Source organism: Tachysurus fulvidraco, chromosome 8 (genome assembly GCF_022655615.1).
Source record: "Tachysurus fulvidraco isolate hzauxx_2018 chromosome 8, HZAU_PFXX_2.0, whole genome shotgun sequence".
NCBI lineage: Eukaryota > Metazoa > Chordata > Actinopteri > Siluriformes > Bagridae > Tachysurus > Tachysurus fulvidraco.
Genome location: NC_062525.1, coordinates 14534046 through 14548414, shown reverse-complemented (window position 1 = coordinate 14548414; position 14369 = coordinate 14534046). Strand labels below are relative to the sequence as shown.

The 14369-nt window shown below is 38.3% G+C and overlaps 1 protein-coding gene across 4 annotated transcripts; it reads right to left on the bottom strand.

Moving 5' to 3' along the window:
- Nucleotides 1-8535: 8535 nt before the first annotated feature.
- ppp1r3cb (protein phosphatase 1, regulatory subunit 3Cb) lies at nucleotides 8536-13617 on the bottom strand. Of its 4 annotated transcripts, none has more exons than XM_027177676.2 (2): nucleotides 13460-13617; nucleotides 8536-10828 (listed from the first exon to the last, which is right to left on the bottom strand). In XM_027177676.2, the coding sequence occupies exon 2, from the start codon at nucleotides 10798-10800 to the stop codon at nucleotides 9883-9885; it is 918 nt and encodes a 305-aa protein (XP_027033477.1). In that variant the 5' UTR covers nucleotides 10801-10828; nucleotides 13460-13617; the 3' UTR covers nucleotides 8536-9882. The 4 variants fall into 4 exon arrangements, with proteins under 4 accessions (XP_027033477.1, XP_027033478.1, XP_027033476.1 ...); XM_027177677.2 differs by lacking the exon at nucleotides 13460-13617 and adding an exon at nucleotides 11412-11720; XM_027177675.2 differs by lacking the exon at nucleotides 13460-13617 and adding an exon at nucleotides 11475-11708.
- Between the last annotated feature and the right edge of the window lie 752 nt (nucleotides 13618-14369).

Here is a 14369-nt window from a genome sequence, read left to right as displayed (position 1 = left end):
TTTACGGTTCACCATCACCCTAAATAGTGGAGGGCTTATAGCACCGTCTATTATCGTGTCCTTGCAGAATTAAGGTGGCTCAGGCAAACATTGCTGTTATTTTTAGCCAATACAAAACTAAGAAATACTATTCATAATTGTCCTCAGGTGACCATTTTAATGTACATTTAACTCTGAGACGATATGAGGAAGAGGAACCTTAAGAGGAACCAGACTCAAAAGGGAACTCATGAAAATGATTATTAATAATTTCCTTTCTAGAACTGTACATAATCAAGTGGACTTGTGTAGCCAGGAGCTTTTTTTTTAACAGTATATAGATTTAATATATATTCCTTCATGCTGAAATGATCAACTGTTCAATGACGGAGATCTGATCACAAAACCGGCCATAGCATCAGAGGTTTACTGCTAACACAATGGCTTCCAAATGGAACTAACTGCAGCAGTCCAGTATTTCTCCAGGCTGTCCATATAGGGCCATCTTCCAACTGATGAGACTCCAACCAGAAGTAGGGCACCAGGATGGATCAGGTTAGATCTAGAGAGCAGAAGAGGTCAGAATCTCTGTGAGCTCAGACATAGCAGAGAGAGAGAGAGAGAGAGAGAGAGAGAGAGAGAGAGAGAGAGAGAGAGAGAGAGAGAGAGAGAGAGAGAGAGAGAGAGAGAGAAAGAGAGAGAGAGAAACTGATCAATCAAAATACATTTCACTTATTAAATTTTATTTAATTTATCTTTTATTTTGTGTGTTCTGGATATGTAAATATTGCTCTCATATAACCCTTATTTAATGTGCTTTGGTCCTATACTGGCACCTTATAATTTGCCACTGTTTTTTTGTTTTTTTGTTTTTTTTTGTGTTTTATTTTTCATTTCTATTTTGATGTCTGTGCAACAATCATGCCAATAAAAATGGAACATACTCTGAATTTACTTTCTAGTAAGAAAGTTGGAATCTATCTGTATGGTAAAACAAAACTCTGATACTGTATGTCATATCTATAACACTAGGGTCACTTGTCACATGGTCACATTGCAAACCAGGTACCAGTCTACACTCCAACACCTCTCGCTGATGAATTATACATTATGATGCCCTTCACTACACTGCGCATGTACACGCCTTACTTCCAGTTCATCCCAGATTCCTTCTTGTTCTATATTAAGAAGAGCTCAGACAGCTTGTGAAAGGTCACTGTGTGAATGCTATGATATAGTGTAAAGTGGCTTAGCTAGGTGAGAGAGGCACATGAACAGATTCTGTTGTCACTGGTATGAGACGTGGTGAAATAAAAAGTCCTCTAGATGCCCTAGGTCAGGAACTTCTTTTCTTCTATCAGATTTATTGCAGAAGATTTCATTTCCTCTGTGTAAGCCAGAGTTTTTGCATGAGCACACACCCACAAGCACACACACACACACACACACACACACACACACACACACACACACACACACACACACACACACACACACACACACACACACACACACGCACACACGCACACACTCAGCCTCTGTATGTGCCATGCATAACTATGCACTATCTAACATTATTTGCTGTTAGTTAAGTACATCATATTTAGTTTGTAAAATGATTCATATATTATAGTATTGATCACAGTCTAACACAGCACACTGGAGGACTTAAAGGACAATAAATATGACTTATCAGTGACTTCAAAGACTTTCAGCTTTAATTTGAATGTGATTACATTTACATTGGCTGAACAGTGTAGGATTTACAGCATTTTAAATATGTGCCTGACAATGACTTCAGCTGTCTTCAGTTCCTGCTTGTTACTGGGACTTTTTGCCTCTGGTTTTGCCTTCAGCAAGTGAAATGCTTGCTCACATGAATTCAGGTCAGGTGATTGACTTGGCTATTTGCAGAGTGTTACACTTCTCTTCCTCTAGAATTGCTTTCAAAGCCTGCTCCAGGTTGTAGTCCATTTGCACTGTAAACGCCTGCTAATGAGTTTTAAAGCCTTTGGCTGAATGTGAGCAGATAATAAAAATCTGTAAACTTCAGAATTCCTGCAGTTGTTAAAGGTTTCATTCATTATCAGATGTCTTTGCATCAATAAACACAGGAAACCAGTTCCATTGACAGCGATGCATGCAAACACCTTAAGATGAGGTCATAAGCAGGTCCTTCTGGTCTCCAGACTTTTCTCATCATTCTATAAGATGTAAGTCAGACTTCAGTAGTTTCTGCTGTTAGTAAAGCAGCAGGTTTGAACACTGAAATTGTGTATTTGAGTAAAGTTGCTTTAGTTCCTGGCCTCGCTGCATTTCAAAAAAGTGTTAAAAGCTGCATCATAAACAACATTCTACACACTTACTCTATGCACTATCCAGTGTCCTGTCCACCAGAGTGTCTTCGACCATCTTGAAAAGTTTTCAGTGTGAAAAAACTTCTCACACTATTTATGTATGTGTTTTGGGACACCGGCAAAAAGTTTCTTCTTATACACAGAAAAACCTACCCAGTCAGCTGTGACTAATATTTCTCTATATTTTCACTATAAAGAGTCTCAATGATGTGGGTTTGAATTCTGTGATGCATATCAACATACTTCAGCTATCCAAAGGATGTAAAGCCAAGCAAAGATCCTTATCATGATATTTTTAGAATATTATCAGTAAGAGGTTAATGACTAGCACTACACATGACTTCTGAAGTAGAATGTTGAAACACTAACACTTTATTCCTGCATGGCCTGGCAAAAGTCAGCAGGACCTCTGCAGTTGTGGTATTTTTAGCCACATTCCTAGATAAAGTTAGTTAAAGCCCTTGTGAGAGAGCTATGAAGAAAGCATTAAGCAGCCACCTCGATGCATAAGTATGTTTCATGTCATGTATAACGTAAGGGTCATCACTGACGCAGACTGCATTCCATTTGTTCCATACATAAGAGTTGGAGAGCAGTCACTTAACAATAAACAAGAAGCAGATATCTTCCACAGGGTCTCTCTCTCTCTCTCTCTCTCTCTCTCTCTCTCTCTCTCTCTCTCTCTCTCTCTCTCTCTCTCTCTCTCTCTCTCTCTCTCTCTCTCTCTCTCTCAAAGGCATTGCAGAGTTCACAGTTTCCACTGTACTCCTGACCCACAAGGTTACCACAGATGTAAACACTAACTCACTTAGCTGTTAAACAGGAAGGTTGCAGAATACACAAATTAATGCTCCAGCATCCTCTTACTGATGTCTTTACATTCAACACTAACACCACTAACACCAGCCAGTGTGCAGACCAAACGATGCTGCGCTACAGTAAGCCTATAATAGCTGGAACGCAAAGCCTGGATGCTTGATATCATAGCTCCGAAGCATACTTTCATATCCTCTCTGTGGCTAAAGTTAGGTCAACTGATGCAGCTTTATCTTTTTATTTGTAAACCTTCTATGGTTTGCCATGGATGCCTTACTGGCATGAGCCACTTTAGAGAGGAAAAAATAAGGAAAGACTTTCACAGGCAAGCTTTTTGATTTCCATCTCGTCCTCCAGATATTACCCTGGTCTGCTCGTGCTTTCTTTTAATATCCTCAGCAAACTTTTCCCAGCTGCAGAAACCCCCAATCCTACACTTGAAGGATAAAAACATTATCACATCTTGGTTGAGCTTCACACAGAAATGAACTCCAACAATGTTTTCATGAGGGTGGAATGTGTATTTCATGAGGAGTTTAAACCAGCTTTTCTGTAACAACTTACCGCTGATCTTTAAGCCGGCACACAGTGGGAGCACCACTGTTTTGTGGCCAGGAAGATCAGTCCAAACCGTCAATATTGAACCAGCTGTATCTCAGGGATAATATTAGAGCATGTAAGCAGTCAATATGAAAAGAGTAAAAAACTTACATGAAACATCCTGTATTATAAAAAAAGGATTTTAATTCTCAAATAAAAATAATTCACAAACACCTATTAGTAATTTAGTCACACTTCTATAACAATCCAATAACATGTCTTTCACATATAGCTGCAAAATAAGCTCCAGACAAACTACAAAGTCCTTCCCTTCTGAAAGGTTTGGTGCAGCATAAACATACCGACTGATACAAACTCTCACACTCACAACTCTTTTCAAAAATGTCAAGTAAACATGTCCTTACAGAAAACAACGAACAACAGTTTTTTTTATCTTGTTTGTTAAATTACAACGCTTTAAAAAAAAATCAGTTTATTATTTGTCATAGATTATGTGCCACACCCTACAAGTCCATGTGTATGTTGACTATAGTACAAATATACTAATATAAAACTTTTATGATTTGACTTGCAGCTACTAAAACTATTGTCATAGTTGGTGAGCTATAACAAACAGCTGGCCAATCAGCTTTGAGAATCCAATAATGCTGTAGCATAAAGGGGAAGTCGTGGCCTAATGGTTAGAGAGTCTGACTCCTAACCCTAAGGTTGTGGGTTTGAGTCTTGGGCCAGCCACAAGTGAGGTGCCCTTGAGCAAGTGTGTGTGCGCACTTTGGATGGATTAAATAAGAGAACAGATTCTGAGTATGGGTCACCATACTTAGCTGTATGTCACTTGTCACTAAAAACATTTATTATCTTTGGAGCTTCTTAGTAATGGTAATACATTACAGAGCAGTGGTGGCTCAAGCAGTTAAGACTCTGGGTTGTTGATTGGAGGATCAGGATCAAGCCCCAGCACTGAAAGCTGCCACTGTTGGGCCCTTGAGCAAGGCCCTTAACCCTCTTTGCTCCAGTGGTGCTGTATCATTGCTGAGCACAACCCAAGTTGGGATATGCCAAGAGAGAATGTGACTGTGCTGTAATGTAGATATGACAAAAATAAAGGCTTCTATTCTATACACTCTCAGTGGCCCTTAGCCTCTTTTTTTACCATACAGAATACTGCCGGACTTTCCCAAATAGTGAAATCCCTATCCCAAAGCCACAGAAGCCATTCAACGCTGGATTAACTTTCACTAATCCACATAGTCGTGACCAGTCAATGCGATTGTGACGCACTCAGGTCACGTCCCCGAGCTCGTGCTGGATCTCTAATGATCCTGACATCCTGTGTTAGAAGAACCAGACTACTCTGGGGCATGGTAATCCCACTGGGTGTCCTACTTTACCCATGCTGCTTAGCGTTATCTAACAAATCATTGCACACTAAACAGCAGAGCCGAGGATTAACCAACACAAACATACACTGAATAAAATCTATAAAATAGCCATATATCTAATAACAAAAACAAATATCATTATATATAGAAAAGAATACGTTTGAGTGGAAATGTGTATGTTGTATTGATTGAAAGCAGCCTTTATCATGAGCAGTACAAAAGTCAATACTGGGTTTGTTCATGTTTAGACACAGATCAATAGCAGGCAAGTTTATCTGCTTTTTTTTTTACATTTCTGCATTGTAATATATCGACAGTGTCAAGTTTTCTCAGATGAAATACTCATAATTTAGTTTGACCCAGATTTTTATGTATATGATAGGATTCACGACTGTGGTGTGTGTGTGTGTGTGTGTGTGTGTGTGTGTGTGTGTGTGTGTGTGTGGTGTGTGTGTGTGTGTGTGGGTGTTTGTGTGCACATGTACAAGTGTATGTGCACTGTAAGTACACAGACATGGCTGATACACTGCAAACATGACAGCAGTCACGTTGTGTGGGGAATGACAGGTCTGGCCATGCTCACCTATCTCATAGTTTTTTCACCTCAGTCAACACTAACAGATCAGTGTCTGTTCCAATTAGCAGAAAGGTGACACCCTGACACATTTCTGATGCAAACGCTAACATTATTCTGAAACTAGTCATTTCCCCCATTCACCAGATTTCACATCAGGATGTATTAATCACAGGATGTATTAAATAGAATCACACACATAGCTAAACACCTATCTGGCTTTTACTCACACTTCAGAGATCATTCATTTACTATTGAGTAACTATTACTATGTGAACCCCACCATTGTGCTGCACCCACATTTCATTTGGAATATCTTAGAATTGTTTTGTGTGTAATGATGAATCAGAATAAGTAAAAGAATTAAAATTAGTATCCATGTCAAAAAGATTCAGAGTCTCTGTGTGAAATTCAGAATTAGAATCTGAGTCAGTTTCGGAATCAATATAAGAAAGGGACTCACTTCTTGAACCTGGATATATTATCTATACAAGATATACCTGGATATATTATCTATATTATCTATATTATCTATATATTGAGAATAACACATTCAATAATTTTACCATGCATATGTGTAGTGTAAAAGGGCCAAAAGCAAGATGTGTCTTTTTGCTTCTGAAGACTATTCATTTCAATGATACAAGATTGACAGTGGTCCACATTAAAACAAAGTTATATTTTTTTATTAAACCCTATGTATTCACACTTACAGCATATCTATTTATTTTTGCCATTAATTGTATATTTTTTATTATTTCTGGTTCATATTTATTTGTTTATGTTCTGTAAATGGGTTCCAGTGAACACTACATAACCTGCAGGAGTAAACTCTAAATGGGACAAAGCTTTACAGGTTTATTAACTATATTAAGAATATTTTATAGTCCATATATTTATAATTCATAGACTGGCTGAAAGCATGGTTAAACCACTGTGGTGTAAAAAAAATATATATATATTTTGATCCATTTCCATAAATAAGTGGATCATTACACTTCACTTCGTCTAAGATTAAAGCTGACAATTTGACAGGTGAAATATAATAGCAGGAATTTTAATCAGTGTTTTGTTTGCCAGTGTGTCATATCTAATCAGATAACTTGCAATAATGCAGAGCTTTACTAAATGAAAGAGTGTGGGAGAGGTCACTAGGATGGACAGAGACATGCAGGAAGTTTACAAGTTTTTGAATATTTTAAACAAGAATTTGAATATTAATTGGCGTTTCTATTAGAGCTATTATAATACGCTATTGTCTTCTTAAAAGTATAAGTGTCATATTAGGTTGTTTTACACACACACACTCATCCACACACACCCATCCACACACACACACACACACACACACACACACACACACACACACACACACACACATATTTGTACCTTGAGATAATTTAGCATAGCATAGTCTATCCAACGAGTGTCATGTTTAAGAAGGTAGGATGAAACCAGAGAACAGAGAGGAAATTCACAGAGACATGGGGAGAAAACACATGAGGATCAAACCGGGGACACTGCAGCTGTGAGGCAGTGACTTGACTAGCCTTGTGAAATAAAAAAAAAAAAGAAAAAGGAAAGAAAAAAAAAAAAAAAAAAACAGACATTACAGTAAGTGAGCTCTGTGTTGGAAACGCGATCTGTTACAACGTCATTAATGATGCAACTTCCTTTATGAAATATACAACAAAGTAAGTAAACGGAACTCACTGCTACAAAGGCAAACATGAAATTATTTGTTATGTCTCCGCTAAAGTGTTCTAATCTATATTTCCTATATTTCTAGAAAAGCCTTTAGCTTTTTTTTTTTTTAACAGAAAAGCCTTTAGCTCATTTCCCTTCTTTCTCATACCTTCATTTAAAATCATCTGATTCTCTAAAAGCTAAGAGCTTTAATCCACAGTCCATTAACGCGCCTCAAGAGTTATGTTGATTTACTATATATAAATATTAGCCTAGCTTGTCACAAGATGCTTTGTAAAAAGAGATAGTATTGAACGTGATTGTGCCTTTGGAGCAGCCACCAAATCTTTCAGATGGCATATTGTGCAGTTCAGCTTTTGATTGGACAAGTGGTGATATTTAGTGTAAGAGCACTCGTATGTTTCCCTGATTGCATTTCAATTTCAAGTTTATTTGTATAGTGCTTTTTACAATTGACATTGTCTCAAAGCAGCTTTAAAAGCAGAACATAAACATAGAAGAAAAGGTTAATATAACGAATAATATAAAGATTAATAGAATACAAAATTCAAGATTAATATTAGATATATTTAGTTCACGATGTGTATGAATTTATCCCCAATGTGTAAGTCTGAGGTGACTCAGGCAGCAGTGGCAAGGAAAAACTCCCTTAGACGGTAAAGGAAGAAACCTTCAGAGGAACCAGACTCAAAGGGGAACCTCATCCTCATATGGGTGACACTGCAGGGTGTGATTATAAATATACAGTCTGACAAATGTTGTATTGAATCAGGCCTCTTATTGCATCAGGCCTCTCATCTGTGTTCACTACATTAACTTTCAGTTCTAGCCTGAGTTCTTTACGATACTTACTGGCACTTCTGGGCTGTCGACATCTGAAATGTCAGTGACCCAAGTTAAATTTTTCTGAATAGAATTACATAAAATTAAACATCACACTCTCAATCATGCTGCTGTACTGAACGTTAAATACGGCTTTGATTATCTGTACAACTTGCGTCTACGCCCAAATCACAGCACTCGCTCATTCTTGTGTAATATCACTTAACTACATCACTTCTAGTTTGCATTCCCACTTGTTAATGGTGCAAATCTTTGTCTTGCTGTCCCCATTCCCCGTAATGACAGTTTGCATGAAGTAACAGACACAGAAGCTTTCCACAGTAGAAACTTTGCATTTATTTAATTTCATTCTTAAAGGAACACATAATTAAATAATAAGTAGACAGACAACTTTCCTTGCAGTAGAAAACAGACAAACACCAGTGTCCAGCCCTTTTACACAATCAACATACATATTCCATCTCTAAAATACACAGCAGCTAACACACGTCAGCCATTTTCATTAAAATGATTCACATTCATTCGTTCACATTGATCAGACTGTTGTTCCTTTAAACGGAGGACAGGAAGCAGACATGAGAAACACATCTCAAATACTCCACACATTTAGATCTGGAGTACTACACTTACCAACACTTGCAACAGGTAACATTCGATATCCCTTATTTTCATCTCACATACAAATGAAATAATGCAGAAAAAAAAAACACAATTCACAGCAGCATACATGAAGAAAGGAACCATGGCAGAAAGTCAAGTGTGTGCAATAAAGAGCTATACAGTACGAACTGAACAGAAGGAGGAAAAGGTGCATGGATAATAATGCTTCATGATCAGCAGTATATTACACGCGTGCCCATAATAACATACACGTTTTAGATTATTGCTTCTGCTGCAAGAAAGGTGACCAATACAGCGGTACTACAAAATACATAAACTTCAATATGAAGCACCTTCAGCTTGTACCAAATGATTCCACTTTCATGCTATTTAGTTTAAAGGCATCTTACACAGTGCAAAGTTCTTGGTTTATAATGGAAGAACAGCCAGATGTTCCCCCCTGGCTGAACGCATGGTGTTTCAGAGTGACCGCGGGGAAGACGAATTCTTTCTCCCGATGCTGCAGACATCAGTTCAACAGAATAACTCGTATCGAGTCTATTAGACACAAACTATTGCACGACATTGACGTTTCAGAGGTGCATCTTATTTGTGGGAGAAGAAAAAGGAAAAAAAAAAAAAAGTCTGTATTTTTTTTTCTAAAGCACTGCCGCAAATAAGGGATTTATTGCATCACAATTCTAACCTTGGGAATTCTTTAGTGCACAGAAAGGTTAGGAGAAATTACATTCATTCAGTTTTATAGTGTTAAAGGTAGTTAGCATTTGACTCAAAATGACTAAACGTTTCAATTCAATTCACTTCCAAATCTGCCAAAATTCTGAACACTGGACAGTTTAAACAGGAAATACATCCAATATGATCAGCGTCAAAGGCTCAGCATTTCATTTTTTAAGTTTGTCATTTAAACTCTTCCCCTAAATTTATTTACTAGTAGAATTTCACTCTACATCAGGTAAATTCTGCATTTCTAGCACCTCCTCCAAGAAGTGATTCTACACACGCCTTTTTTTTTGTCACCATTTTGAGGCAGCATGTACCCTCACCAGTAGGGGGAATTTTCAATTCTCCCCCAACTCTGCCACTCTGGAAAGAAACCACTAGAGGTCCTTGGGCTCCCAAACTGATCAAACTCCATCTCAGGCTTTTTGTTGGTGTTTCTGGTTTCATACACTGTTTTCTGAGTGACATGTTTGGTCTGGTTGTGGTCATTATCTGCATGAGCCAATCTGTAGTTCTTCCCGTCGTTATTATCCCAGTGTGTCTCCTCGTTAGCGCTGTAGGAGATGCAGAACTCCACCTGATCCTCGTGCGGCACAGAACTCGGCAGAGCAACGGTGAAGGAAAAGGTGTCGATGTCTGCGCACCCATAAACATTGTTCATATACACACAAGGAATGTCCTCGTAGCTTTTCCATGAATCAAAAGTTATCCGGACATGAACAGCCTTCGCAAAGCTTATGTTACAAACTTTTATAGTGCCCATGAGAGATCTGTCCTGGATTACACAGTTCTCCAAACATACCAGGCTCTTCTTGAGACGGTTCCGAAAGTCCAGGTAGTCTGCAGCAGGCTGAGGGAAGTCCAAAACAAAGCTATTCTCCTTCTCCACCTTCAGGCCCACAATTGCTTCCTCCAAGTCGGACATCTCAAACTGCAAGTCTGTAGGTAAGAGGGACTCTTCTTCAAAGTCCTTGAAGACATGGATCGCGGTTAGTGACATGCCTTTGGAGTCAGCAAAAATCACTCTTTTCTTAGCTTTGCCTTTAGGGCTTTTCCATCCTCGGTTGGTGGCCTCCACCTTGGTCTTGGAGCTGATGCATGATCTCAGTGGCTTGAAGGGCTTGACCAAGTTTCTGGACTTATAGTGCTCATAGGAACCAAGGAAGCTGCGAAGGGGTGGAGAATGAGCCAGACAGATTCTCATGGCCACATCCACAGGCATGATCGGAGATGGCATCGGTCTGGGGTTCAAGATGTGCAAAACTCTGTTTTGTAAAAGAAAAAAAGAAAAAAAAAAAAACATACATGAATAAGTAAAGCAAGGGCTGAGCAAAAGTAAAGTCTGCAGCAGTAAAACACATCTACAGCTAAGTCTTTTCAGAACTGTTCTAAATATTTAGTTATTTAAAGAAATGTTAACATTAGAGTCATTTGTCCTGCACCTCTGTAGCCTGCAAACAGGAAATACAATCTGATCAGGTGAAACCTTACAGAAGTTCTAAAATAGAAAAGAATTAGAATAAACTGAGGTGAAATATAGTCATGCTAGTTATTTATTTGATATTAAACTCCATCTTAATGGTTATTTCGGCTAGACAGCTGTTTAAAGAGGCTTTATGTTTATTTAAACTGTTTATATTTTACATTTTAAAGCTGTGTGAAAGTGAAAAAGAGGTGAAAGTGATTTTTTTACTATATATTTGAATCGATTGACTTTACTCAATCTGTGAGAGCTTATATAACGCTCACTCCACACGATTAACTTACACCTTATACACATAACACGGTTAAAAGTATCGGTTCTTAAAATAAGTTACTAATACTGAACTGAATCCACTTGAAACGCACCGTGAACTCAAACCCGACTCTTTAACTCATTGACTCTCCGGAGTCATGACTCACTCTTCTTACCTGGTGCAGTTCATTCGTAAACGCTGTAAACCCCGAAACGACGAAAATATTTGCTCCCCCACAAATTAATTTCACAGCGCAAAAAAACAACAACCCTTTTTTTCAATACGCTTCAGGTCATGATAAAAGAGAGAAAAGAGTCGGTTTAGTCGGCACGCCCCCCCTCAGAGATCAACTGCGTGGTGAATGTGGAGCAGATTTCAACCGCTTCTCTAACTCTTTTTGGGCGCATGGGCTTTGTGGTCTCATTACGTTGACCAATCAGAAAACAGTTAAACAAAGCTTTCAACCAATCAGCGTGCATAAAGAAATCACTCTCGGGGCGCATGCTATAGGAAGTGAGCCAGCTAGTGAAAGGCGGAAGAGACCCTGAAGATAAGGACCTCTACTGGGCGCCTAGGGAAATGTGGGACAATGTAAATTTCTGTTTATAATATTTTTTTCCCCTCACAAATTAAATAGCAGTTTCTCAAGAGAAACACCATATTTCTTAATTTAGCAGTTTTACTCCATAGAGATAAAAGAGGGAGCTTTTTGATATGTACACAAAGCCAGTAGGAGCTGCTTTAGAAAGGTTTAATATCATCTGCATGGACCTAATATCATCTGCATGGCCCACTTTTACTTTCCAGGCTTTAAAAAGCAGGATTTTTTTTTCATCGATGGCAATACAGATGAATAAAGGCTTCAATTGCACCTGCAGTTACACAATTTCTGAGTCATGTACCCTGGCAGATGAGCAGCTGCAATAGCAGACAGACCACGGTTACCCAGAGCTGATACTGGAATTGCATTACATATCAGTGCTGTGTGCCTTTTTCCCCACACTGTTTCTCAGTTTATTTGCCTGACACACCCACTATAACTTGATAGGCTTGTTCACAAGATCTGAGTCAGGAAAAGCATTTGAGTGAAATATAAAGGAAGATGTCACTTACATCAGTCATTAGTAAATTTCACCATAGCACATGTTCAATACACTAAACACAAGTCACCCTTGAGAAAATGCTCATTCAAATCAGGACTAGATAGACAGCTGGAATGAGAAATACACAATCAGGACACCATGCTATAATAGAAATAACTAACACAGCCTATTTTGTTTTATACTATATAATAAGGTGTTGTTTATCAGACAGACTGATGGAGTTTATGACACATAGATGCATGTCAGAAATAAAGCTTTGCATTGTGCATTCTTCAGCAATCATATTTAACTGAAATGCTCGCAGCTGTCAGCTCACTAAAATAAATGTTTGTGACTTAAAATACTGAAGCAGTGGCTTCAAGTCAGATCTGGTCAAGTTGGGTAACTAAGCGCCGGAAAGCCAAGGTTTACCCATTACTTTCCTGGCTGTAATACTTGCATACTTTCACAGTGGTGAAGCATTTCCCTCTGAGCTTTTTCCCCACTGCACAAACTAATAGCTTTGTTTGACAATGCGGTGACTTAAAAAGACAAAATGCCTAACAGATCATGTCATGTGTATCCAGATCAGTGAGAAATAATACATTTTAATGCTCTGAAATATGAAATGGATGTTATTAGATGGTAAATTAATGATTATAGTTACCTCCTACATTACCTCCTCTGGCTGTTTATGGGTGACCTTATATGACTTTGGGTAGCCTTAAACGAACTGGAATGACCAGTTCAGTGTATAAATATCAAGCCCTGATAATGCATGATACTGCAAGATATGACTTGTGTATCTCCAGACTTGAAACTGGTAAGATATTTTGATAGACATGGCTCTCGTTAGTAGGCTAGTAGAAATAAATTTGGCTGGCTTTCCCGTACAAATTTATAGTTATAGCAGCTTTGAAAAAAGCAATCCTTGATCACTTTGAAGGTACTAAGACAACAAAGTAATTTCTAGACACAGTTATAAGTGATTCTCTATTCTCTAATATGCCACTTTAGACTTTTTCTATAAATATAACTCAGTAGATAAACAAAGAGTCATATGAAATATTTGGTTTACCTTTAAAGATGTTAATACATCCACTTTTTCCAGTAATGTTTCAGTTGTGCTTTTCTCTGAAGGTGCACAGTGATCACAACGACACACAATTTACACAATAACCACAAATACAGCCTCCCCCAGTCTACTGCTTCACTAGACTTTCAAAACAGGAAGTTCCTTGTCACCGTGCCTGCTTTGTGTATCTCACTAGCATATTGCTTACTGCTTTACTGTAATAACACATCACAACATGAGTAAAAAGCTCAGAGTTGTTTATGGTGCAGAAGTTTAGGTGCATGCATCAGATATTCTAAACCTATGGTTCAACTTTGGCATCTGCTGTTATGAATGCTGGCACGACTTTGACAAATGAATAGAAGGGAATTGTTTTCATGGTAGATGGATGATATCCTAAATGACAAGGAGAACAATACGGGGTGGGAGACCATTTCACTTCATATCTGTATATGAATAGCTGATTGCTTGCCAAAATACTGGTGCTGACAATTTACATCAACACCATAGGACTATTAATAATTAGCCTTGCATGAAAAGGTATAATAACATTTTCAAGCTTTGTTTAAAGCCACAGTGCTGAGTTACCTAAATTGCAACCTAGCGTAGTCTTTGTGTTAACCTAGACTTTACTTTAAGAAAGCATGGTCATGTACATTCACTGAGTGCATTGTTAGGAACACTATACTAATACTGGGTAGGGCCTCGGTGTGCTTTCAAAACAACATGGATTACATGGATGCATTCTACAAGATGGTGGAAACATTGCTTTGAGGTTCTGGTTCATGTTGATGTGACCATATCACACAGTTCAGTGCAGATTCTGCAGCTGCACTTTCCTGCTGTGAATCTCTCATTCTCTCACAACCCAAAGGTGTTTTATTGAATTCAGAACTGGTGACTGAATGCCACT